At 38.6% G+C, this 25,903-nt stretch overlaps 1 protein-coding gene across 1 annotated transcript in view; it reads right to left on the bottom strand.

The window, feature by feature from the left end:
- CCDC6 (coiled-coil domain containing 6) overlaps positions 1–25,903 on the bottom strand; it is a 46,722-nt gene that overhangs the window by 13,458 nt on the left and 7,361 nt on the right. The window contains exons 2-5 of the mRNA XM_067000523.1: positions 13,787–13,936; positions 7,883–8,011; positions 2,763–2,866; positions 856–1,016 (exon numbers count right to left, since the gene is read on the bottom strand). Of these exons, the coding sequence (XP_066856624.1) occupies positions 856–1,016; positions 2,763–2,866; positions 7,883–8,011; positions 13,787–13,936 (544 nt within the window). The remainder of the gene's footprint in view (positions 1–855; positions 1,017–2,762; positions 2,867–7,882; positions 8,012–13,786; positions 13,937–25,903) is intronic.

The raw sequence follows: 25,903 nt of genomic DNA, 5'->3' as shown, positions 1-25,903 counted from the left end.
CTGTCCGTGTAGGTAGGCACCTCCTTATCTCTCAGACAAAATATAACACTACTGACTAGAAACTACACTACCAAAAAAGGCAGAACTGACAAACCTTAGACAGAAATTTTAGATTTAGGATGAAGGGATGATGGAACAGCATAGCAGATTGCAAGGAGGCACAAGTGATCTTTCTGCCACCCAAACCCCCCTTCCCTCCCCTCAAGAGGCACAGCAGAAAGCAGGCCGTCCACTTCTGGACAAGGCTCCACCACACCTCCCACAACAGAAATACACAGACTTCTGCACAGCTATTTCAAAGGGATCTTACTTAAGGAAGAACAAAATAAGATTACTCATTTTGCTATACTGTGAAGCCAAATCAGCTGCTTGAAAAATTAGTCTTTAGCAAAGCTAAAATTATCTCAGCACAGCCTGCAACCATTAAATGAAATTCTTATATACAACTGAACTTTACTTTGCTAGCCATTAATTCTTAAGTTGTATCTGGATTCTTACAATGTAATTCTTAAGTACGTTTTAAAGAATCTGTGTGCTGAAATACTGCTAAAGGTCTCTGGGGAAAAAATAAACATTTTTTATGGTCCAAATATATTCAAGAAATATTTGGCAATATTTTCCCATTCTAGTAAAGCTAAAACACCAACACCACATAGACCACCCCCCCCCCCAAAAAAAGAAAAACAGAAACCCAGCAAATAAATACAGTATAAATACATTAATTACTGCAATTATCAAGCTGTCTTAGTTCAAACTTGTCCTATTTTTTCACTTGTACCTTAAACTCCTGAAAGTCTATATAAAAATCTTACATTACACAGACTTAAAAAGATTTAAAACAAGTTGTTTACTCACGCTGTAACTGTGCAGCCCTCAGTTGTTTCTTTAACCTCTCCACTTCATTCTTTAAAAACCTGATGTGTCTCATCATATTTTCAGGGGAATCTATCTCCATTGATATGTCTCTGGGTGACGGCGGAGCAGATACTGGCTGGTCTAATTTCTCCTGCAAAATTCTGAATGAAAAATAGCTTAAACTTTACTTTCAATTTAAATGAAAAGAAAACCCCTTAAACTCCCCAAAAAGACACTACAAGGCTTTGGCAGGTATGTAAGATTTATGCTAACTACTGCATTTGTTTAGGAAAATTTCAGGAGGATTAATAATGTTGTGGGTTGTTTTTTAAGCCAAAAATACAAAAGGTAAAATTTGTTGTCCAGGGACAGATGGATTTTCTAAAATATTCACGTGTTGACACCGCCAAATATTTCTGCATATAGCTGGGGAAAAAGCAAGTTACAGACTTTAGATAGTTACCTCGGTTTTATACTCAAACTGTACTTAAGCCTCATGATAATTTCCAAGCAAATTCATTTAATCTCTTCCAAGTTTTTACATTTATGTTCTTAGAGGAAGAATAAACATTCAAGATGAACAAATGAGTGTAGTTTATCTATGGTGAAATACAAGCTTTTCTGCATTTCACCATTAGCAAAAGAGAGAAAACTTCATAGACATTTTCTGAAGCAGATATTATCCTCCTTTAAAGTATCATCAAACAGAAAAATATTTCTCATCACATTGTTCTTTCCATACAGTCGAGGTTTCAAATACCTCAAACACCTGACTGCGTAAATTCAGGAGTAATGATCATTTTTCATGATGAAACAAGCAGATAGTACATATTAATGTTTTAATGAATATTTTTCAAGTTAACATGTATTTTTCAGATGGAAAGCAGGAAACTGTTCTTCACCAGAACCACATTGACTGGCCAGATCGAAGGCTGCACTGAAGAACAGGGACAACAGCGCTATGCAAGCACAGCTCTTCGCACGGCCTGGTATTTATACACACCATTCAATGCAGTACTAAAGCATGGTCTATGACTCCACCTATCTCCCAGAAAGAAGGCACACCATCTGAGATAAATTAAACCAGGAATGGTTTGATTTTAAAAAAAAAAAAAAGACTTTAAAGCTAGGATTTTTTCACATCATACCAAAGGCCCATTCACTATGGATTTACCACTGTTGAATATTACATGTAGCTCTTCAGAGCACTTTCCTCAGGGCTCTGTAAAATAGAACTACAAGAACTGCAGTTCATATAGGTTCAGGTATTTTCCAAGTCTCCAGTCAAGATTCATGGAGTCAGACTAACATAACTCTCCTAAAACATGTAGTAGAAAACAAGGAATTAGTTGCCTCTTCTCCCTTATTGCCCCCAAAGCAGAGTTCTTATAATACAGCAAAGAGAGAGTCACTTTAATATATATTTTTAATCTTAGCTTTCCCAAGAACATAAAGTATCTCTGTCTTATCTTCTGTTGAAGAAGCAGCAGGAAGTTTCAACGACATGAGTGCAAACCACTGAGAAAAAGCTGAAGTTTTCTTCAAGCAGATATGGAAAAAACAAGAGCTTCTCACATAATGATTACACTAAAATGCCATGTTAATTTCTTTGGGCCATCAATAGAAACCTGACTCAAAACCAGAAACTTTAAAAACTATCAGCAGTTGAAAAAAAATCAGCAAATTCCTTCAAGTTTTCCCAGATCATTTTTATACCACTTAGTTTCATCTAGTGTAGGCACTCAAGCATGTGGTATAGGGTAAACAAGGAGCTTTACACCTGTGTTAACCTCCAGGTTTTCACAGATGAAATAGCCCTTGTATGACAGAGACAAACATACTTAAAACTAGAAGGTTAAGTATTAAATCATTCATCTCCCACAGTAACACAGGGCAACAAGACAAACCGTTTTTCTGCTTCAAGCTTATCCATCCTCTTCCAGAGACGATTCACTAGTGCTTCTTGTTCTTGTTCCAAGGTATTTTCAAGGTCAATCTTCTCACGTCTTAGCTGCAGAGGAAAGCAATGAATTAAAATCATGGGAACATTATTTTTTTTTTTTTTTTGCAAGGAATTATCATTAGAAAAGATCATTGTCTTAGAAGAAAAATAAGGCTTTCACATGATGTTTTAAAACATCAAGGCAAATGCAAAGAAGAGACAAAATTCAGGCAAAACACACTGGTCACAGAGATTTATCTCTGGAAAATTTAAGAGATTCACGAGTTGCACAATTATCGTCACCTTAACAGATTTTTTTTTTACACAGGACTTGTTGCTGCTTGCCAGTAAAGAGGAGCTTGAAACCTGGACACATGGTCACTGATACCATAACAAGCTTATTCAGAAAGGTCTCCTATTCCACGAGCCTCTGAAGTTCAAATGCAATTTACAGTTCACTATTTAAGCACTTATTCCTTTGAAAAAATTTTATGTTAAAAGTGGAAGAATCACACTTATGTAAGCCAGAAACAGAAGAAAAGCCATGTCTGACTTGTGTTAGAAAACATGAAAAACAGAAACGAAAAAAAATTGAACTGCCTTCAGTGATACAGCATCAAGCCTTACTAGCAGAAACAATTTAATTTCTATCTCAGCAAAGACTTTATAAACAACAACACTTAACCTGGCATTTTTCATGTTCACACTAGAATATTAAGAGGCACATCTGATCTTACTCAGTAACACTGGCAGATGAACTCCAGGAGTTAATATGACAAAACAGATGTGACAATCATTGCCTTTACAGACGGAAAATACCATGAGGTATTTTTCCCAACCAAGCTGTAGTTAACATTCACCACCTTCCCAATAGGCAAAAAAAAACACATTACAAAAAGAAATAGTGCAAATAGATTAAACGTTTTCCTCACGTGTTTATTGCATCACTATGCCTGAAGTGCTGTTACACCATCTAAATCCATAAGGGCCACGTTCTAGACTCTCAATTAATATTGAAATAAACAGAATTTACACTTACACACTTAATGCAACAGTAACAGTTTAATCAGTGACTGCACAACTGTATTCTTCAAAATTTAGGGCAATTAAATATTGTAAGTAAAAATACACTTATATTGATGAGCAATAGGGAGCACACTTAGAAAAAACAGGTTTAGACAACTTGTCCATGTCTGCATTTCTAGATGTACATTAACAATTGAAGGAATTTAGACTTCAATAACACAGAAGTCAGGAGCAACATGGTTCAGTCTCACATGAGGTATGAGAATTTGTATCCTGACTTCTGCCTTGCCCACAGCAGCAGGAGCTGGAATGGTACAAAGGCAAAATGCTCAGCCCCTGGAAAGAGACAGTGATTTGCAGCTCAATAGCCAGCTTGGCCAATGCTTGGGGCTGACTGAGTTCAGAGGGAAGAAAGTGCACAAAATATTCTGGGAATCTGCCCATCATGCTCCTATATTACCAACACGCAGATCTTCACTACATCAGATAGCTATCTGTACAAACACATGATGAAGAACGTTTGACTGCAGATGACTAATTGTACAGCAATGGTTTTTGCATCACTTCAATGCCGTGTGGTTTAGACTCACCTGGTCTGACCTTTGTAGTCTATTTTACAGCTACATTATTGATCTAGCACCAAACAAGAATACAAAGGCATACTAGTGAAAATAAATCTATTTCATTTAATGGTAGGAAAAAAGAGCATACTGGAATTTGGAGACAAAGCAAATTATTTATAAACTCTAATTTGAAAAATCTAAGATTACACTTAGTATCATAGCAGCCATCACCAAGGCAGCAGAGTCCATTATTAATTAGGCATCTGAACGTAGGTAGGTATGCACAATGGCAAGGTCAAATCATCAGGGACAAGAGACAAATGAGTTCAATCCTGAAGGCTGACAGAATTGTTCTGATGAAACACCGAAGACAGTGGGCTGTGAAGGAGATCTAAAACTTCACTTTTCAAGAAATATGAGAAAATACTGGAAACAAGTATCCTCCTTGTTAACTTCGAGTCTTTTCCCAGTTCCTCCCAGTGTCAGGATATTAAAGCTTTAATGAATTGAACCTACAGAAGAAGCCACTGCAGCATGTTGAGCAGAGCTGTGAATTCACAAAGAACGTAGGTATATTTGTTTTGTAACAGACATTTCAGTTACACTTTAAAACGAAGTCTAGATCTAGTCAATGAGTTTGTTTGGAACTTGATTATATTTTGAACAAAATAAAACAGGGTGGGATCACATCTCAACACCAAACTAGCAGCTCTGTCAATACTTGCATCATTTTACATGGGTTCAAAATTATGTTCCAATCAAATATCATTTAATTTTTTAATCATCACACTAGGGAAGTGAGGAAGTATTGCTTATTATTTTGGACCTTAGTCTTCCCTTTAGAGGAAGAGAAAAATATCCCTTTTAACCTTCCTCACCATCCCATTGTATTTCTCTTTGTCTCTCTAACACTTACTCTACTTCAAATGCAGCTAAAATATCCACCGTATGTGTATTCCTGCATTAGTGCTTATTGAGTCTTCTTGCCAACTTACTGACAAGCAGAAGTGTTTCTTCCTAAAATGATGGAGATCTTCCAAATCAGTGAAAGTTGAGTATGATTTCAGCGTAGTCCCACTATCCCAAATTTCACTTATTGGCTTCTGATCTGCCCCTCCCTTTAATTTTAATCTTTAATTCTTTAAATCTTTAATTTAATTTTAATCTTTAATTCTTTGCTGCTCTCCAAGAATATCTTTCCAGAAGATTTCACATTTCACGATCTTTTCCTTTCAAAGGAGCAGACATAAGAGACGACTATTACCAACTTAATTCTTATTTCTCATCTTCTAACTGCACCCCTTCCAGTTACACGCTGTACCATATGAAATACTACAGCAGTTAAAAAGTGTAACAGTATGACTATATACACTTGACCTCTGTAGGACAAAACTGGCAGCTATTGTATTTCCCATCAAATCACTGAACTACATCACAGAAGAATGGCACTGTTCGTTTTAACTAAAACGTTCAGTTAATGAAACAGTCACATGTTGCAAATTTCTTCACTGTTAGCCTTCGGAGAATAATATTCTGCTTCTTGAAGCTGATTTAAAGAAATCAAATCAGGTCACATATGAAACTTAAGATGCAACCTTACTTTTTGAATTAGGAATAACATTCCACATGACCATCACTGCTACAAACCAGCTAACTCATCACCTGTGCCATAAGCATTCCAGATGACAGAAAGCAAAGGAGGAAGGAATCAAAGCACAGATAATTCATGTTCCACATTTAAAAAACAGCAATTGGTGAACATGTTATAACTGTCTGATCACTGGTTCCAGTGATAAGAGATCTCATGAACATGAAGTGAAAAGTAATGCAGTTCTAGGAGGTTACATTTAAAGCATTCCTGGAGTACTCCTTCCAAGTCTTGTTTAACAGGGCTCTTGTTGAAGAGCTGTGACAATCCCCTCTCCTTAAAATTGCTCTGCTCACAATTTTTGGTTGCTTCTTATTAGGTACAGCACATGCCCCAAGAAATCATGCTGAAGTTCGAAGTAACTTGAGATTTATTGTATCTTACTGCAAGAGGAAATTAAGATATACATTGGATTACACTTAAATACACATGGACTTTCAAAGTAAGACTCAAAACCAACTTTAACACCTTCTTAATTGAAGTAAGATTTCAAGATCAGGTATTTGAGAGAAAGACCTGATATCACCAAAATGAAGTAATTCATCACTGAACTTCCACACTTCTTTACAAAAGAAGTATTGTTGATATCAAATGTAGAAAAAAAAAAATCAAATGTTACAATTTCACAAGTCTCTGTGTGTCCGTAACGATACAAAAATAAATACTACTGAAACACCAGCTGTGGCTCGTGCTTCTATTTCAAAGACTAAACCAGCTTAATTTGCAATCTTACTTTGCATTCATTTCAATTTTGATTATGTGGCCGCCACCACCACCTTGTGGCTAAGAGAGTTATTTCGATCTCATTAATTTCCACACTGGTTAAGGATTTGCTGGCAACTACATCTTCCTACTTCTCTGTTTAAGTTCGTTCCATAGATCGATCTGTACAGAGTGTTAGCGTAAAAATTGAGAAAACCCATTTTATCATTAAGCTACCTATTAATTTACCTACAATTTCATCTCAAATAAGACGGTCAAATAAAAAAAAGGTAGAATTTCAGATTATCAGCAACATAAAAATTATACATCTGATAAGAACAGCAAACAAATTCTCAGGAATAATGTACTATATTTTCACCACTCAAAATTACTGGAATTTCACAAGCTAGAAAAACTGAAGTTCTTTAATAAGCCTGTATTTTTTCATCTGTTTGCCTTCATATTAAAATGATTACTACTAAGGCCACCAAGACGCTTTGATACACATGCCTAAAATTTGACATGGAAGCAATCCCTAAGTCTAAATTTCCAGTAGAAACACGACCAAAACAAGTGGTATTTTATCTCTCCTCTTCATTGCTCTGTCCAGGGAGAAAGGGAACTGGACATAGTCAATCTCGAATCTGTGAGTATACACAGAGCTGACATCTGACAATCGAGTCTTGTGCTACCCAAGCTACCATAAAGAGGTGACCTAAAGCACAACTAGACCATATGTATATGGTTTACTGTTGTGCCTACCTGCTATTACAAACGGCAGTCTTTCTCAACAGTAGTATGACAATGGAAGCTGACAAACAGCAACAAGAAGTACAACTTACAAAAAAGTAAGTTGCATTTGCAAAATAGTCACAGCCGTCCAGCCGACATGAAAGCCTGCATTAAGGGTACTAAAAGTCATAAAGGCCATGGGGAAAAAAAAAAAAAAGTTTTTCATAATAAATTCTGTTAATGCTGTACTGCTTTGTCTACAAGTTAAAATCACTTTCTTTTAATTATATTGTTGATATTGGCCAGTTTCTTACAGACTTAAAAATGAAGTCAAACCTAATACAAAATAATCAGACTTTTTTTGAATCCTTGTTTTTGTTTTACAATCATATAATTTTGAAAGCGAGGAGTTACCTGTTCCAGGGTGAGCTGCTTCGAAATTGTATCATTTTCCAGTTTTTTAATCTTCTTCATCAGTTTGTTCACTTGAAATTCCTGTTCCTGTTCTAGATGCTGCTCCAGTTCAGCTTTCTCATGCTGTAGCTAAAAATTTAGGAGATATGGAAGTATTTTAAACAGAAGTTACACCCCATTTTTACATTTATTTACATATTGATTCTTACAGAACATTAAATTCTATACTGATAATTCTTCTCAAAAGACTTCAAAATGTACAGCGCACCCAACAGTCTTTCCTCAACAAGCTAAAATTCATTAGTTCATTAATTCAGCTCCTTTTGCTGCTATTTGGAGACAAAATAATCTGAAATGTAGCCTGGCAAAAGATTCAGATAAGAAACGCGAGTGTGGAGAGAACAGAAGACAGACAGGAACAGCTTGGCAACATACATATGGAAGAAGTCTACAGTTCAACTGTATTTTCAGGGCTTATCAGTACTGAGACTTCATTTTTCACATATTAATGTAAACACCAGAATGGTGTGTAAAATAAGCGAGTTTTCTCCATTCACTTAAAAACAAAATCACACTTTTCTCCAAAAATTCCTTAAGTTCACAGAAATTCCCATGCACTTGAGGAAGCCAGTTGGACTACAGAGCAATAGTAACTGAGGCTACTTTGGCCATCCTAGGTTGAATGGTTGGGAAATTTTGTTAAACTTTTTAGTCAAAAATAAAGCTGTTTCTGTTCTTGTGTGAGAAAATGCAGGGCTGCTAAGTAAGATTTTTCATTAGAACAAGAAGTTACATTCACACTTATAAATCAAGATACCGTTTGTGTTGTTTGATAATCAACAAAGCAATTTTCTTGCTTCAGTAATGGAGTTCAACTTGGTTGGAAAAAACAGTCTTCATATGAACAGGATATCATTTAGTTTTTCAATTTTCTAAATCTCTCCTCTACCCCATCCAGCAGCCTCAAGTTTAAGACTGAAGACAGCCAAGGCGCACAAGGAGCAAGCAGCATGCAGATGACCTAGCTCAAGGTGCTCGCACTTTCATCAATCTTCATTTTGCTCTAGACACTTTATTTCTTTCACCTAGCTAAAAATTGAAATCAAAGCCAGTTGCTGTAATCAGCTTATATTTAGTTAGCAAAATAAACTGTGTGAAAAGGCACGTTGCCAAAATCTCTTACTCAGCCTAAAGCCAGATGCTGCTAACAAAGTGTCTGGTTAGGGGCTGCTAGCATTTGCAGACAGTTTAGTGAGTCAGGCTGCTGGTATGGTCATATGAAGGTACCTCAAGCCAACTTACCAGCAAATACTATTTCTTGCTCTCATGTCCTATACACAAATGCAATTATCATATTTAAAACAAATTGAGCTGTGAGAACAAAATCTTGTTTGGCAAATCATTTCTTCTAAAGCTCGTGTGGAATTTGCATCACACGGGAACTGATGAGGCTTGTTAGATCTATAGCTGCTGTGTAGCATCTATTAAATCCTTTCTTGGGAGTGTGAACCATAGCCAAAGGACAATTCTAGCTGATCAAAAGGCTAATAAGTAAAGGCAGGAAAGATTGACTACAGGAACATTTTCTATTCTGATTTGAATATAAATACACCAGGAAGTAAAATGACTTATTCAAAGTGGAAAGAAAAGAGTACTAGCACTCCCCCAAAACACATGTTAATGGTATCTGTCACTCACAATTCTGTAAAATCTTCCCTTTTACTGGCTTTGATCAGAAAAAAAAAAAATTTAATGCTGAAAACCTATCACTGAGAAACAGAATTGCTAACACTGAGACAAAGTGTTTATTTTCCTTAGTAAAGAAGTAAAGAGAGCATTTTCAAACTTCTAAATTATATGCAATTATAGTAAGAACTGTTTACATACACACATATAGCTGCCAGCTGAAGAGAAGGAAAAAAATGTTAGAACACACCACCTTCAGGACAATGCCTTACAGACCTTGAAATGCGTGCGAAAACTGTAGGAGAGATACTGTAAGCATTTACACAAGATCAGATATGGCCTTGGGGCAAGAGAGCAAATACTTTAGAGAAGTGGGCTTTCAAATATAAAGCTTAACAGTAAGAGTGCACACTTTACTTCAGGCAAGTTCTACACAACTACAGTAATTTCCTCTTCTCTCTACAGAGAAGATTCCTGATACAATGTAGGACCACATTTTCCTTACTTCCTTACACTACGACCCTTCCCTGGGACAGCTGGAAGTGTTATCCTGAAATAATGGAGCAAATGGATGAAGTTCCCTTTTTAAAAAAAAAAACAACTCTCACTTATCCCTCAGACTGTGACCTTGTACACTGTCCTAACAGTCTATTTTTAGTATTCCAGCCCTTAAAAGTTGTCCAATTCCTCCTCTGATGCATCCGGAAGGTCCTCTTTATTAACAAATTCCTATCAGTGTGACTCCTCTTTACATGCAGATGTTCATCAAATACATGATAGATGAGCTGACTCTGTTTATTTCACACAATTATTATTTATTTGCATCCTCAAGCTGACACATGGTGTTTTGGAGAGCAGGAAGGGTAATAGCTTATGTCAACATGCTTACAATTTTTGAAAGAATTGTCAAGAATCAGATTTGCATGAGAAATCTCTCACTATAGCTTCCCAATTACTTAATTCTCCTGACTATTCATTACACTATTATCTCCATAAGTCTTAACATTTTACTTCCAAGGCCAGGTACTTACTAGGAGCAATTTGCACTTCCAAAAAAATAATGATATGGAAAAATCTGTGATTTTGAAATAGACTGCTAGACAACTTAAAGAATAATTGACTTTACAAATTAAAGCAATATTAAAAATTGATTACTCTTTAGAGTAGCCTCGTTTCACAACAGATGTGATTTTCAAGATTTACTTCTTTAAATCTCAAAACAGTAACTCAAAATTCCATGTACACAGCTGCAAGAATATATTGTGCATCAAAACAGTTCTAATGATACTCTGTAAAATGCTACCACTATTCTCTAATGACTAGGAATCGAGGAGCCTAAAAAATACTTGTGCCCAACTTTTCAGATGCTTAGCCAGGCAGACAAAAACATAGAGTATGTGAGAAAGTATAGTGAATTTATATAAGGCTTATAAAATGTGTATCAGGAATGTATATGATGAAAATCTTTTGTTTACTCCAAAACATCTATGATATGGATGCTCTCCTTTATATCTGTCACCTTCAGTCTAGAAAAATCAAAAATTATCCTAATCAAAGGAACTTTAACCAGCAAAAACATACAGTTATTTATTGGGCTTGTAGAATCAGCAGAAGTTAATGCCATAGTTACAAACGACTATTATCAAGCAATAGTGTACCACCAGAAAGCCTGGCCACAGGAAGACAGCAGTGTTCCAGTGGAAATGCTTTTTTTTTTTTTACATGCTACTATGTATGTTCAGAATCAGTCTGGCATACACTGAAGGTTTCAAATTTAGTTTCTTACAACTACATCAAAAACCTGACATAATGTAATGTTTTATAATAGCAAGGCACATCATGCTGAACTGGGGAATTCTCGCTGGGCTATTAGCGAGGGGTGCTGCAGCTCGTGCTGGCAGACAGCTTTCACATGTCGAGCGTATCAGCGTTCTGGGAGCTCACTCCCGATGCTGCTCTGAATGCCAATACATAAGCCCCTACAGCTGTGAAAAACAAAGGACTTTCAAAAACTGTTACCTACGGATGTTGGCCAAAATTACAGTTCTAGTGCTATCAATTTTGAACACTGGTACATTTTAAAATTGTCACCTTTTAAAATCTGGTTGACATAAACACATTTATCAAAAGCGGAATGAGACTTACTGGAAAGTCCCATGAAACAAATTCTGAGATACTGTTCAATAAAAGCACGTAGTGGTCAGAATTTTACCTGTAGTTATGGCTATGTTGTTACTTCCCTTCAGCAGGAACTTGTGGCTTGCCTACTGAAAGCTGGATAATATCTACTGGATGATGATGAATCCAAAACTGAGGATTTTCTCCAAATGCCAAATAAAAGGCTAGAATATCCTCATCAGGTTTATGACTTCATTTTGCTTCTCTGAATCTTTCTCTCAATAGTGAGAACGAAGCTATGCCTGAACTTCCAATGGGTAAACAGCATAATGCCCTAGAATTATGTCATACGCTACAATGCAGCACACTTTTGGCCATTTTGAGGATCACTGATTGTTTACACTTTTCCCTAATTTGGGATGACAGCCAAAGGATACTTTCTGAAAGCCCACAGCAGAAAATAATAAAAATTCGTTGTAGTATTAAGTTGACAATAAGTTTGTATTTCTCTCTGTAATGTTCAAACCTACTTTGTATAATACTAACATTTTAAGAACTGTTAAAGATACAGCTTTAAAGCAATCTCTCACCTTCCAGAATGTATATGACAGTTGAAGTCTAGGAAAAGGCTAAGGTAATCTTACCAGCAAAGTGTATTTTAAGCAATTACTAAAAATTAGTCAATTTAGTTACTGAAGAACCTGTGCAGTACACATTTGTGCAAGTCTAAAATCCTTCAGTCAAATCAAGTGTAATTCATGCTTTTACTTTTGAAGTGTTACTTTGCTGCACACAACGTAGTGGTATGGCCCCCAGCAACCTGCTTCTGTCACTGATTTCTACATAGCCCTTTCAAACAACATTGCCTGGCATATCATTTCTTCCTTTCCTGGAAGAGACTTTAGTATGAAGATTTTTCTATAACATTGACATCTTCAAATAGAAAAGAACACTCAATATCTCCCCACGCATACCTATTTTTTTTTCTTTTTACTACCATCTGCTGCTTTATTTTTTGTGAAAATGTATGCTTTAGAAAGCAAATGCAAATCTTATTCAGAAACATTTTCATCAGTCCTCAAAGACAGGGAAAAAGTAAATACAAGATTGGGAAAAGTTATCTTGATGCTTAACGTACTACATGACATTAGGCATTACGTTGACAAAGTCACAGAAGTCCCAGCTTTCATTAAGGACAGTGTCAGATGGGATTAGCTCTAATTGTTTTTTAGAAACAATGCATTTCCTAACCGCAGGGCTAAGCATGTCTCAAGTCTTTAGCCACAGAATAGAAGAAATTCTTACAACACACAAATCAGGTTCTTTAAACTCAACTAGTTTTTCATGGAGAGGTTGTAAATAATCACAGGGGAAGAGCCACAGTGGGTCACATTAACAATTCACCTAACTTACTGCCCTGTCTCCTTCAGAGGACAATAGCAGATACTTAAGCATGTCTCTCAGAGCAGAGCAAGCATGTACAATACTTTCCACAAATATTCACCCAGTCTCCAAAAATTAGCAGCACGGGTAATCAAAAGAAGTTTCTCTGCCATATATCATTACAGCACCTTAAACTTTTTACTTTTACCACCCAACTCATATTAACATTTTAATTAAAGAGAATGAACTGTTTTGTTAAAAGTATGGATAAACTTACAGATAGTCTCCTGGCAACCTTCAAGCATCACTGCACATTTTTATATGCGAAGGTTAATATTTCAGGACTCCTTTTAAATATCATATACTCCAGGAAAAAAAAAGTGTCAGTTTCACTAACTTTTAAAATTAAATAGCAACTATTCTGTTGAACAGTTAACATTTACTTTAAGTTACATCTATTTCTTTGCATCTCTGTAAAAACTTTCCGGTTCTCAACAGTATGAATTTGGAGATGCAAACTCTACATCAATGTATTAAATAATAAAAAAAAAAAACACTCACTACAGTTACTGTACTTAGCATTTATCAAGCGTCAGCTCTAAACAGCTACAACGTGACCACGTCCCTCTGGCTGCAGTCATGCTAACAAAATCAAAAGTTCAACCACCATTCGGCCCTGAGGCTCCTGGGAGAAACATCAGCAAAGGAACCACTTACCTGCATCAGTTTTCTTGAGAGCTCATTAGTGAGAAATTCCTCTTCCTTTTCATAGTTTACTGCAAGTGTTTCTTTTTCTTTCTGCAGAGCTTGAATCTTCTTAAACAGAGTATTACTGATGAATTCCTCTTCCTGCTCTGCCCTTGCTTGCTGTGAAATAAAGACAGTTTTAAGAAAGGAAGCAAGTTTCCATGTTAAAAATTATAACTACTCTGTTCCCCTTTATATTCCCCTTCTTCTTCCCCACTTTTTCTTACATCTTGCCCTTCCATCTTGGAGAACAGTAGGATGAATCTAATTGCTGTTATCTTTTCCAGCAGAACAGCATCTTTCTTCCTTTTTATTGCCCATCATTCCACTTTGGAAACTACACTGATGGTTTAAAGTGGCTTCTCCCAACCAAATGCATAAACTCCCCAACCTTTTAGACTTTATAAAAAGATTACTGATTCAGAGATATCAACTTCTACCTTTGTTATTCCTAAAAAGAAACAAAAAAAAAACCACAAATTCTTCTCTAAATGTTCTCCAATAAGAGCTGAAGCATGGATCTGAGACTGTGCTGCATTCAGCACTGTGCCTTCTTGTCAGATCCCTTTGATTACAGCACTGTTCTCTAGGAGTCAAATAATGTGTTTATCCTTTCACGCAGATTTGCCTTGCTTCTCAGCCACAGGCAGCACAGTTCACATCATGAGGATTTCTGCTCAACCACCAGCCCAACAGGAAAACATTCTTCTACTGCTCTACAGCTCCCTCAGGAGGGGAGTGTAGGGGCAGGCGCTGAGCTCTGCTCTCTGGGGACAGCGACAGGACCCGAGGGAACGGCGTGGGGCTGGGACAGGGGAGGGTCAGGCTGGGTGTCGGGGAAATGTTCTGCACCCGGAGGGTGGTCAGGCACTGGGACAGGCTCCCCAGGGCAGTGGTCACGGCACTGAACTGCTGGGGTTCAAGAAGTGTTTGGACAACGCTCTCAGAGATAGGGTCTGGTTTTGGGGTGGTCCTGTGTGGAGCCAGGAGCTGCACCCAATGTTCCCTGTGGGTCCTTTCCAACTCAGGATATTCAATGATTTGATGATTATTTCTCAGACCTGTTCCCTCACTACATACAAAATCAACTTTAAAAAAAAAAAAAAAACACGCATGCAGTAGTTTTACCCTGAGGATTTCCAAATTTCATATGAGGAGAGCTCTGTTGGAAATCTTCCCCATGAAGAAATCACTAGAGAAGACAATTTCCTTTTCAGCTCTCCTAGAGTACCTAGGCACTGCTACAAAGAAAGGCAGCTCACTAGCACTGCAATTCAGATGTTTCTTTTTCTTTTCTTTCCTTTTTTTTTTTATTGTAGACTTTAGAAACTTCATATATGGAATAAAGAAGTTCTCTTGAAAGTCTGCTCTGATAGAGCACAAAGGGTATTTCATATGTGCAAATGAAAGGTTGCAGCTACAGAGGGGTGAAGCCAACTCCTGATTCCACAATCAAAGGACAACCAGCCTGAAACAACACGATGACAAAAACAGAGAATTCCCAAGCCCCAACTTTTATTAAATGAGACCACGTAATGTTAAGGAATATTTTCACTCCCTACAATTAAATCCACATCACCTGAACTGCAGATGTGTGATTTGCCCTGATTCTAATGAAGTTGAATGTATCTGAAATAGAACACAGGTTATAGCTAGCAATACATAAAGATTCACTAGGTTTTACTGCGGTAAAATTTGAGGGAGAAAAATTTAAGAAGTAACAAAAAGCATAACTGGAGTTTTACTGAAAGTTTAACTTCCATAATCTTCTGCCCAAAACGTGCCAGAATAACCATCTCTTTATACATACTGCACAATGGAAGGCACTTAAAGGATTTCATTGTGCCAGTGATCTTTTAGCCGTAATGATGTATCCCCTAGTATTCCAAGAGGCAATTACTTAAGCAGAGACACGTTCCATGCCAACAAGAAAAGTTCCTTAAAGAACGTAACTGTCTTTAAAGCTGGCGGAACAATAGGGACAATGTAAATATCCTCATCATATCTCCAGTATCATAAAACCTAGAGCAATAATTTGGAAACTTATCAGTTGAGTCCTCCCTCCGTCTTTCTCTTCACATCCTCATCACTGCTTTCTTGAGTCTTCTCCCATCTCTACTGCTTTTGTGTCTTGGCCCTTCTCATTATCTGCTACCAGTTCCCCTCTCCCTTGGCACAAACCCAAGTTGAGGGAGGGGAGAAAAAAAAAAGAAAAAGAAAAAAAAGATCTGGCTTAGTTTATTAGCTTAGGTCCTGCACAGCACCTCCTTGCTAATGCTCTAATGTTACTGCATCTCACTGGCAGAGAACCACTACTCCAGCACGTTTGGCATCGGTAGCATCACTTGTCACATCAGGACAATATATGGATGCCCAGAAGGTTTGAAGAAATACTGAAGTGTCAGCTTTTAAATTTTTATGTCTCAGAACTCTACAACACAAGGAATCTAATATTTCAATAACACTATCACTTTCTAAATGTGGCTTTACTTTGAGCTACTAACATCTTATGTCTTCAGAGAAATGTCAGAACAGAGTAAACAAGTCAAATTGCAAGGGTTCATTGTCCTCAAATCGTTAAAATTCATTTGTTCTGTTCCAAAACCATCTCCTCCATTGTCTTCACTACACAGGATTTCTACTGGTGTCTGCTTTTCAATGGTTCAAAGACAATAAAACCGAGAAAGACAGACCAGGCATACCTAAAATTAAATTAGAAATCACTGGGTTCTAAAATAAAGAGGCAAGGTACTTCTACTTAGGTTTCTGTTCATTTCTAACTTGTACCAGTTTGCTCTGCACCCATCTAAAGCTCTGACATGAGAGCACTGCAGCACTGACCTGAAGAGCAGCACCCCGTAGCCAGATGCTGGTGGCACATTAATGCTGGGTGCTTAGGTCAGCATGCCCGGGAGCTGCCAGCATCCCTACCCAGCCCTGGGCAAACAGCTCTGCCCCTCCTCGGCGCCTGCACTGGAGCTGAGGCGAGCAGGCGATGGGCCAGAGCAGGCAGGAGGAGACACCCAAGCAGTCATCCTTTCCTCTCCTCCTCCCATTTTTCTTTCCGGGATCAGCTTCCTAAACTGGCTTACCACACAGGCAGAGCTCTGGCACGGGGCCATAAGGACCGAAGGGCCACACCTTCGGCCTGGGGAGGCTGCTCGGGAACAACCCCGCTGCCCACACTGCGTAGGACACCGGCTTGATTCAGGTGGCTCAAAAGAAAAGCTGAATAGGATTACATCTGCCTCCAGCACACCAGAAACATATTCCTCAGCTAAACAAACAGGAAACCTATAAATCCAAATAGGATCTGTAAATTCCAGATATCCATACATCAAATGTAATACAATGAACGTCCACTGAAATTACCCGATGGTCAGCAATTTCAACACAAACTATTAAGTCCAAAAAAAAAAAAATGCTACAGTTATGAGACTGGGTATAAAAAACACATGAAGTGTTACCACATTTCTTCTAAATCTGCATACTTCCATTCTGATTCTTTCCCTTTATCGTGTTAATCATTACACTGGAGATAGTTTGACTATCTTAAATGATAAAATTATTCATGTTTATCTTAATAATGCCTGAAATCTTGAAACTATTACTCATTTAGCCCACAGTCAAGCTGATGTTTCAAGGCAGTAAAAAGTGTTTTTCATCCTATTTCCTGCACAGACTGTCACTGCGATATTTTTCTGGACATATATATACACTGTGTTTCCATACAAACAATCTGCCTCATTATTAAGTATCTGCATTTGAAAAGAGGCTCTGATAGGATCTGCAGAAAATGAGAAAGGGTGAGGAAATCAGAGACAGTGGGTCTGTCAAGGTACAGAGTTCGTGGTTCCTGTTACTCATATTACATTCAACATCCACAAACAACAATTCACTTCATTCTGTATACCAGATTACAAAACAAATTGCTGAGACCCTGAGTGATATAAAATGATAACACCGTCTCAGTCAGTCTCTGGAAACCTGAAACGAGCAATGTGCTTCCAGCACAGATTTCCTGCAGAAACACAGCCACAGCCACCTGTCCCCGTGTCTCAAACTCACAGGACTGCACGGGCACACCCACTGAGGAAAAACCTGTAACTACTGTGGTCGAAAACATAAAGGTCAAAGACTATCATGTTATTTTGCAAGAAATAAAGGATGAAGAGGGGATTTTAAAACGCTCTTATGCACATGAAATGCATAGAAATTCTTGTATTTTTTTAAGATTTTTTTTTTTCCATTTCTATTGCAATAGAATGGGACATCCTGATTACTAGTAGAGCTGATGTGTGTTGTAAAAAAAAAAACAAACACGTCCTTGTGAGTTTACAACCCAATGGGCTGCTTTTTAAAAGAAAAAAGAGACATATTTCTCTTAAATTGTATATCGTAACTGAATATAGCATTGAGAAGTGAATCTCATCACAAGTTATTTTTCCACATGCTGCATGCACTAGTCTAAACTGAAAAGTTTAGGTTTAACTTATTGTTATGCTGTCGGCTTTTCCTGTAAATACATCTCTAGCAAAGTGCACGCTGCTAGATTTTCCTCTGCCCACTTGCTTCTAGTTCCTGCAGCAGTTTCTGCTTCTGGTGGGCTGCTCTCTCTCTGATCACTGTACCATATTCCAACCACAGTACCTTAATGGTGAGATTTTATGAAACAGCAAAACCCAGGCTTTCTAATGAGGCATCAGCTTTAACAAAGTCAAATAAAAATTTCAGTTATCTATGCTCCCTTCTTCTCCCAGGTTAGCTCTTCTAAAAGTTTCACAAATCTCCCCAGTACTGCAAAGAGGTAAGGAAGCAGGTTCAACAATCCAAGAGCCACTCAGTGAACGTCAATACTACGTTATCAAGGAACTGACATATGCATACTACCCTATGGATAATATAAGCCTGCAGATGGAGCTGAAGAGCAATTTAATCTGCTGGCTGTACAAAAGAAACTCAATCTTTGCTACTGAATATAGCCTGAAAAGTTGGGACAGCTTCAGAAGGGATGATCTCAGCTGCTGCGCATGTTACGCTGAACTAGAGCTGTCTCTTCAGAAAGCAGCCTGGCCCAAAGTCCTACGAGAAAACAGGAAGAGGTAAAAAGGGCGTGAAGAGCAGTAAGTCACAACAGCAGGATTTTAGAAATATAAAATTCTTGCACAAAACAAGAGCTACATTTCCCAAATCTGCTGTAGTACACACCCCTCCTCTAGCATTGCTAACTAAAGATACTGTTCTGGCCACAATTTCTGGCACCAGTTTAAAATATGGAAAACTCTTGGTCTACAAATGAAATAAATATTCCAGTGAACTGATACTGTTCCCTTACGGGGGAACTTTTACGCTGCAGCTCTCCCGGGCAAGAGCTGTTTTTTCCTACAAATCCTCCGGCAGCACCTGAAACAACCACGCTGCACGCCCTGCCCATTTCAGACAAGGATAAATACAAACCACTGCAACCAACGTCCTAGGGAAAGGCAATTCTCAGGAACATGAAACAAAAATCAGCTCAGAAACCAAGGCTTACACCACTACACACTACTGTGACCGCCCAGCAGCAAGCTGTGGGGTTGAAGGACAATGAAGGTCTGCTGAAGTCCACATGTGCTGTGGGGGCAGCTTTGCACCCACAGCCAGGCACTTTCTTCAGTCTGGTGGCCTGTCTGCAGAGCAAAGAGTGAACGCTCCTGCGGTTACAGTGGTGAGCTGGCATTCAAGCTCTGGGTTCGATTCGTAGTGTGATTTCCTGTTCAATCTAGGGCAACCCCCAGGGTCACTTCCTCACTTCTGACATACAAGTATGTTCTTTCTTTTTACTTTCTTTCTTCTTCTTTTCTTTTAAGATTTTTTCCTTTTCCCTTCTTTAAGAGGAATTTTCAGGAGTAATGGAGTTACACAAATAGCAGAGCTGCGTATCCTTATCTTTGGGCACACAGTGGAAGCCACATACTTTCGTGAAAAAAAAAAAAACAACCACCAAGCAGTAATGCCTTGGTATGTTTCCTTCAAAAACCCCAGGTGTTGGTCTTTTTTTTTTTTTTTAAAGCAAACCTGGTAGATGAGGCAGAAGGGCTTTTCATTTTAATTTTTTCTTAAACTTACAGGCATGCCACAGATGTTACTTCCAACGCACACTGACAGGAGAGGAAATAAATTAATAAACCAGCACCAGACTTCAACCTACTAACTCCAACTACTCTAAAAGTTACCTATCCTGTAACATTAAAGCCACACACAGAACTGCCTCAAAATACAACTCTGATTACATTTCAGCAGGTTTGTTCTGCTGTACGAGAGGAAGATATGTAGCTTTTATTACAGTAATACAGAAATAGCTGTATGATGAGCCATTAAAGTGCTAAAATACAGTTCTTTTAATTTCTGCTTATAGTTGGCAATTCTTTCCCCCCTTCATCCCCTCCCACCCCCTTTCTAAAAGGCCAGCCAGGTTTTGGCTGGAAGCATCAAAACACTTGTGTCACAACCCCCTGCTGCTCAACTCCAGGCACGGCAAGTTTTTCACCCGATACCTACAAAGCAACCCAGCTCATTGCCTTATTCATCTCCACCAGCACAGACCACGTAGAGAAATGAACTGAGACAAATGACTTGAGACACATTTTTCTTCCACATCAGCTTTAACTGTAATCAGATGTTTTCAGCTACACATCACCCACGCAGCCTCGTGAGAACTTCTCTCAAAAATGAAGTTACATTCAAGATACGCGTGCATGCATCTTACTGTACGGAAAGCTCTGCAAGAAACAGCACTTTAAAGGAGCCTTCAAAATTGACTACCTTCCTAAATACCGACTTGTTCAGCAGTATTCATACACACTAAATCTGTGAGCATCAGGATTACAGTAAATTGTCTGATGGTATGCAATTCCATTCCACTTCAGATCTGTAAACACTTCAAACAGCTTCTCTTTCTGCAGTTTGATGTTGACCTGCAAGAGCCTTGCACAACTGAAATATACAAGTGGTGCAAGTGCAATAAGCAAGTTATGGAAAGAGTCATTTCCTAAGCAAGAATACTTACAAATTTAATGTATTTGGTTCATTGTATACAACTTACAACAAGTTACATGTGATTATGAATTAATACAGTGTAATTCCTGAATTTATTAAATAGTTTAAAAATAACGTAAATGCCTTTCTTCAAAACATAAAAATGGAGTCTGCTCTCTTCAAGGGAGTTTATTGTATCAAAATGCTGGCATTAAATAGTTAATAAAAGCACAGCCCTTGAAAAAGCCATTGTAACTAAGAAAATGTCAATATAGGGCCCAGAAGACGCATCAACCTTCAAATCACTTCTACTTAGTAGCTTAACCATGATTAGGCACCCTTGTGCAGGTCTTAGTGTAATTAAAGCCTAGGTGTTAATACAGCTCCCCAGAAGGAAGGTAGCTGGACTGCAGAGGCAAATTGTGTTTAAACATTTCCTACAGTGAGTGCCCAACCCTACACCACCGTAGCAGCCATACCGCCAACCAGACACACAGCTCTAGTGCCTATTTTCCTGTCACTTGCCCATCCCCAGGCAGAAGCTGGGAGCTCCCAGCCACTGGTGCCTCCGGCACACAAGCCCTGTAACGTGAGGTAGCAGCAGCTACAGGCCGAGACAGGAATGCCCCAGCAGGAAAAGACAATCCAGCCCATAGGCCTTTGCGAGCGGCTCCATCTCACCGAGCCGTTTCCCCGCCTCAGCGCTGCCCACGCACACAAGGTGTGACTGCACCGCGCTTCCCGCACGCTCCACAGCGGCGCACTTCCCATGTGCATGCGTGTCGAGGTACTCCAAAATACAGGCGAGATGAGATGCTCCTCGGTGCTGCGTGCGCACACAAAGTCAAGAGGGCCACTGAACCGGAGCCTGGCATCTCTCTATCAAACCTTCACCAAAGAGTAGTTGAAAGGTTTTTGTGTTACTCTTTGGCGTCCACTGCTGCTGCTGCTTACTGGTCAACTCGTCGGTAATCTTGTGCTGTAAATAGCTCGCTAGTTAATCAATAAGTGCAAAACAAATAGAATACAGAAGCACGTGGAACAGGTTTTTCTTTTGTTCAGCCTCAGTCTAAAAGCTGCTGAAAAATGAAATAAAGATGCAGGCATATATGGGTACACAGATATACACATAGCTGCATTTGTAGCTTCATGTTAAGTTTGCCTGACTTTTTAACAACACAGCCCTCTGGATGTGAAAGAGGGGAAAAAAGATCAAACTGCATATAGCAACTCTTGTAGCATATACTGGTGAGGTTTTTGTTTAAGTTCTCTGTGGTGGTTTTTTTTTTTTTCTATAAAAACTTATATTCCATGGCTACAGGATCATTAGAACCATCACCCTTCTTTAGAAATGTTGTGACTTTATGTTTGATTTGCATCTAAAACACTCCAGTTCAATGCAATCCAATTGCATTGGGCTACTTAGAAACCAATAATCAATACCAGCTTAAAACCCAGCAACACCACCACTCGGCAGGAGAATCTGCAAGAAATGCAGTCCTGCTGCAAATCAGTCCAGATTACTCTGTAATATCAGATGTCTAAAGCACAAAAAATATAATTAGCACTGTTTCTTAAGCTAATATATTCTAAGTACTATTTTACCTCTTCTTCCCTCACTGATAAATCACATTTTGTCTTTAAATGTAGGCACATAGTAATTACAAAATACGCTGCCTTGGTTTGACCAACTAGCAAACTCAGTATTGCATGCTCACAAAGTTTCGGAGGAGGAAAAAAAGATTCAAAAGAACAAAAAAGAAAAGAAAAATAAGAAAACAGAAGAATAACTACTAGGTGACTAATTTACTGAACAGCCTCTTTTCACATAGGTATCTATGCCTGTGCCAGGGGGCACTGACCTGTGTTTTAAAACAAAAAACTTTTTGCAACCACAGCAAGCTTTTGCTAAAAGCATCTATCCCGTCACAACTGTTCTTTGCAGACAGAGGAGTGCAAATTCAGGCAGAGAGGAGAGAGAGGTTGACCACCCAAGGCATCTTCATGAAAGCCCTACTTCCCTTTACACAGCTCAGGTAAAGCACAGCAAGCATGTGCATATAAAACTCTTGCTCTTCTTCACAAGAGGAGACAACAGCCCAAGCATTACCCCGTTACACCCCATGCTTCTAGGCAGAACGTGTTGGATCACTGATGCAGTGCCTCCACAACTTTCTTAAAAACACATTTTTTTTTAAATGTCTCGTTTCAATACAACACAGATAATCGTCAGGGATGGCAATGTTTTCACCCCACTAGCAAGGCATGCCTAGTCACTCAACAGAACTAGCCTGCTAAGAGCGCTCCTTTAAAAAAAACCCTTATTTCCTCCCTCACACTTTGGTTTTCTGGAAAAGCACTTGTCATCTTGTTCCTGATGTTCATCACACCTTGTTCCAAGCCAGTTCAGTTATGAAGCTCCCAAGGCACCATCCGTCCCAATGTTAATGCGTATTAGCTCTAATTCCATCAGAGCAAACAAGTGTTTCCACTTATGATTCTCTACAAGTCAGTAAATGGAGATTTTTTTCCCTACAGTTCAGACCTCTTATCATACATACCACAATATTCTGAAGTGCAATCACTTTTCTGGCTTTCAAGACAAGAAACATGTCTGTTACATTTGCAGAAGACAATGAGGAAAATGAAAGATCCACGTCCTTCTGTTCTGTCTCTCTACGAGCAGAAGTTTGCAGGATATGGGGAAATACAATAATCCCTGACTATTCACCCCAAAAAGAACTGGAAAAGTAGATCTAAGACTGAGAAGTAACCACACACACACAAAAAAAAAAACAGGAAATGTCTACCAACCTTTCCACCTGTGAAGCAAGAACTTTCAGGTAAATATCTCGATTTTCAAAGAAAAGGGAGGTTATTACAGACCTTCATCTCAGGTTGAATTTACTCTTCAGGAGACAACTCTCTGGACGTGTCCACTCTCCTGATTCTGTCACTACTTTAGGGTCTATGAGGGCAGGGTTTTGCCTATGAATCAGTTCCTGGCAACACTAGCTGGAGAAAAATGGTACTCTTCATTTGTCATGGGTGTGCAAAATACATACTGCTTGAAGCTCTTGGAAAAGCACTGACAAAAAAATCCATTTGGCAAAATTCTTAGTAACTGCTTTTGCTGTTTATTTGGAAGTGAAGGGAAACAAAGTGGCAACTGCACCACTATAGGAAAAAAAAAAAAAAAGAAACACTTTTCCAGCATAATCTGCTGAAAGTAGAAATTAAACTGTAAGGAACAGAAACTTGGTACTACAGTGCATTAAACATCAGACTTTATCACTTCTGACTTGATAAGAATCATTTATACTTTTATTCAGGACTGAACGGTATCATTGTAGGATTGCTTTTTTTTTAATCTATGTGGTAGGAGTTTTAAATATCATGATTAGCATCCACAACAATAAAGGAATTAAAAACCCCCTAAGCTCTACAGACATAAGCAGAAACATCACATTCCGAGGCAGTTTAAAGAATTAAAACATCTGACCAAAGTTTACAGATAGCTGAAACTGCCAGGACACTGATCTACAGCACAGCTGAGGAGATGCATATCTACCTCCTAAAGCTTACCCCAAACCAAAAAGCAGACCAAATGCAATATTAACACACGGAAGATGAAAATTCTAAGCAGCTATATTCAGAGTTGAAGGGAAAGAAAAGGCCTTAGGCTAAGAGTTTCTCCCTCAATTAGAGTATCAACTGGAGGAATGCCCTCTTTCCAGGAACCAAGTCGCAGCAATGGAAGACAGGAAGGGACACACAGCTCCCAGGGACTGAAATATCTGTCACTACAGGCATCAGGTAGCATGCAATGTCTGCGTTTTAAACAGACAAGTTGAAAAAATACATATGTAAATATCACAATTAAAAAATGATTTGATATTTCTGCAAAAAATTTGCTTCAATTTTAATCAAGGAATCCTTACAACTCACAGATGTGAAATCTGCACATCTGCAACTTCTGCTACAGTTTCCAACTTAGACATTTCATATTTTACTTTGGAATAGTTTACCTCAACTGTCTTGCCTTCACTTTTATTTCTTTCTTTCATCCCATGTATTCAGCAGGACCATAATGGTCCATCTTACAAAACTAAGACATCTCTCTACTCAGACAGCAGCACTCGACTGACGAAGTAGAACCTGAGATCTTCCTTTCTGGATGTCCCCAGGCTGCTGTGTTAGAAGCAAAACATCACAGCAATGTTTTCTGTTACTGATCCATAGGAATTTGTTTTGTATTTCATTTTCTGCCTCTTCTAGAGCATGTCTTCACCTCTTACATTCATTCTGCTTGGATCCCAAAACTTGTGCAAAATTCAGTTTGTACATTTTGTCCCTATCATTCTCCTCCTCCAGGTTTTTTTTTTTTTAAGGAGGACGACAAAAAAGGATTCACCCCTTGCTCTGCTGCTAAATTCAGCAACTTCCTCCTACCCCCAAGCATAAAAAAGAGCAGCAAAGCAACTGTTTCTCTCTGCTGCTTTTAACAGGCTATGCTGAAATACATCAGATGCCTACCGCTGACAACGTTTGCTCCTTTGGAGGAGCACTGCCTCGTTCTTCACTGCACACTGCAAGAACAGCTCATGAGAAACCAGCACTACGTCCGCCCGCAGCACCCCCTGCGCAGAGCTCCCTGACCAGCCCTGTCTGCAGCAGTGCAGAGTCACCCTTCCAAGCATTTTATGGTCTTCCTGTTTCCACCAAAGAGTACCTTATGGGATGCAGTGCGGTAACAAAATCTGTCGCTGAAATCAGGAGCAGTTGTGTAAGATTGCTTAACACACCTGTGCTGCACACAGTTCTATCTCCTCACGTACTACAAGGAGTTTTAGCATTACAAGCCCATAGAGGAAAATACATCCCATACATACCAACACTTAGGACTAAGAGCCTAGAAAATAACTTCAATATTAACTGAAGTCAGTATCAACAGTAGAAGGAGACTACCAACTAGTTGTTTACCAACAAGGAAAATGAATTAACACATGCAAGAAAACCAAAGATCACGTAACTGCTCTAAAAGTCAGCTTTTCTTCATCCTTCAAAATC

The sequence above is a fragment of the Anser cygnoides genome, chromosome 7 (assembly GCF_040182565.1).
Source record: "Anser cygnoides isolate HZ-2024a breed goose chromosome 7, Taihu_goose_T2T_genome, whole genome shotgun sequence".
In the NCBI taxonomy this organism is placed as follows: Eukaryota; Metazoa; Chordata; class Aves; order Anseriformes; family Anatidae; genus Anser; species Anser cygnoides.
Note: the sequence above shows the minus strand (reverse complement) of the source record. Positions and strands in the feature narration are given on the sequence as shown.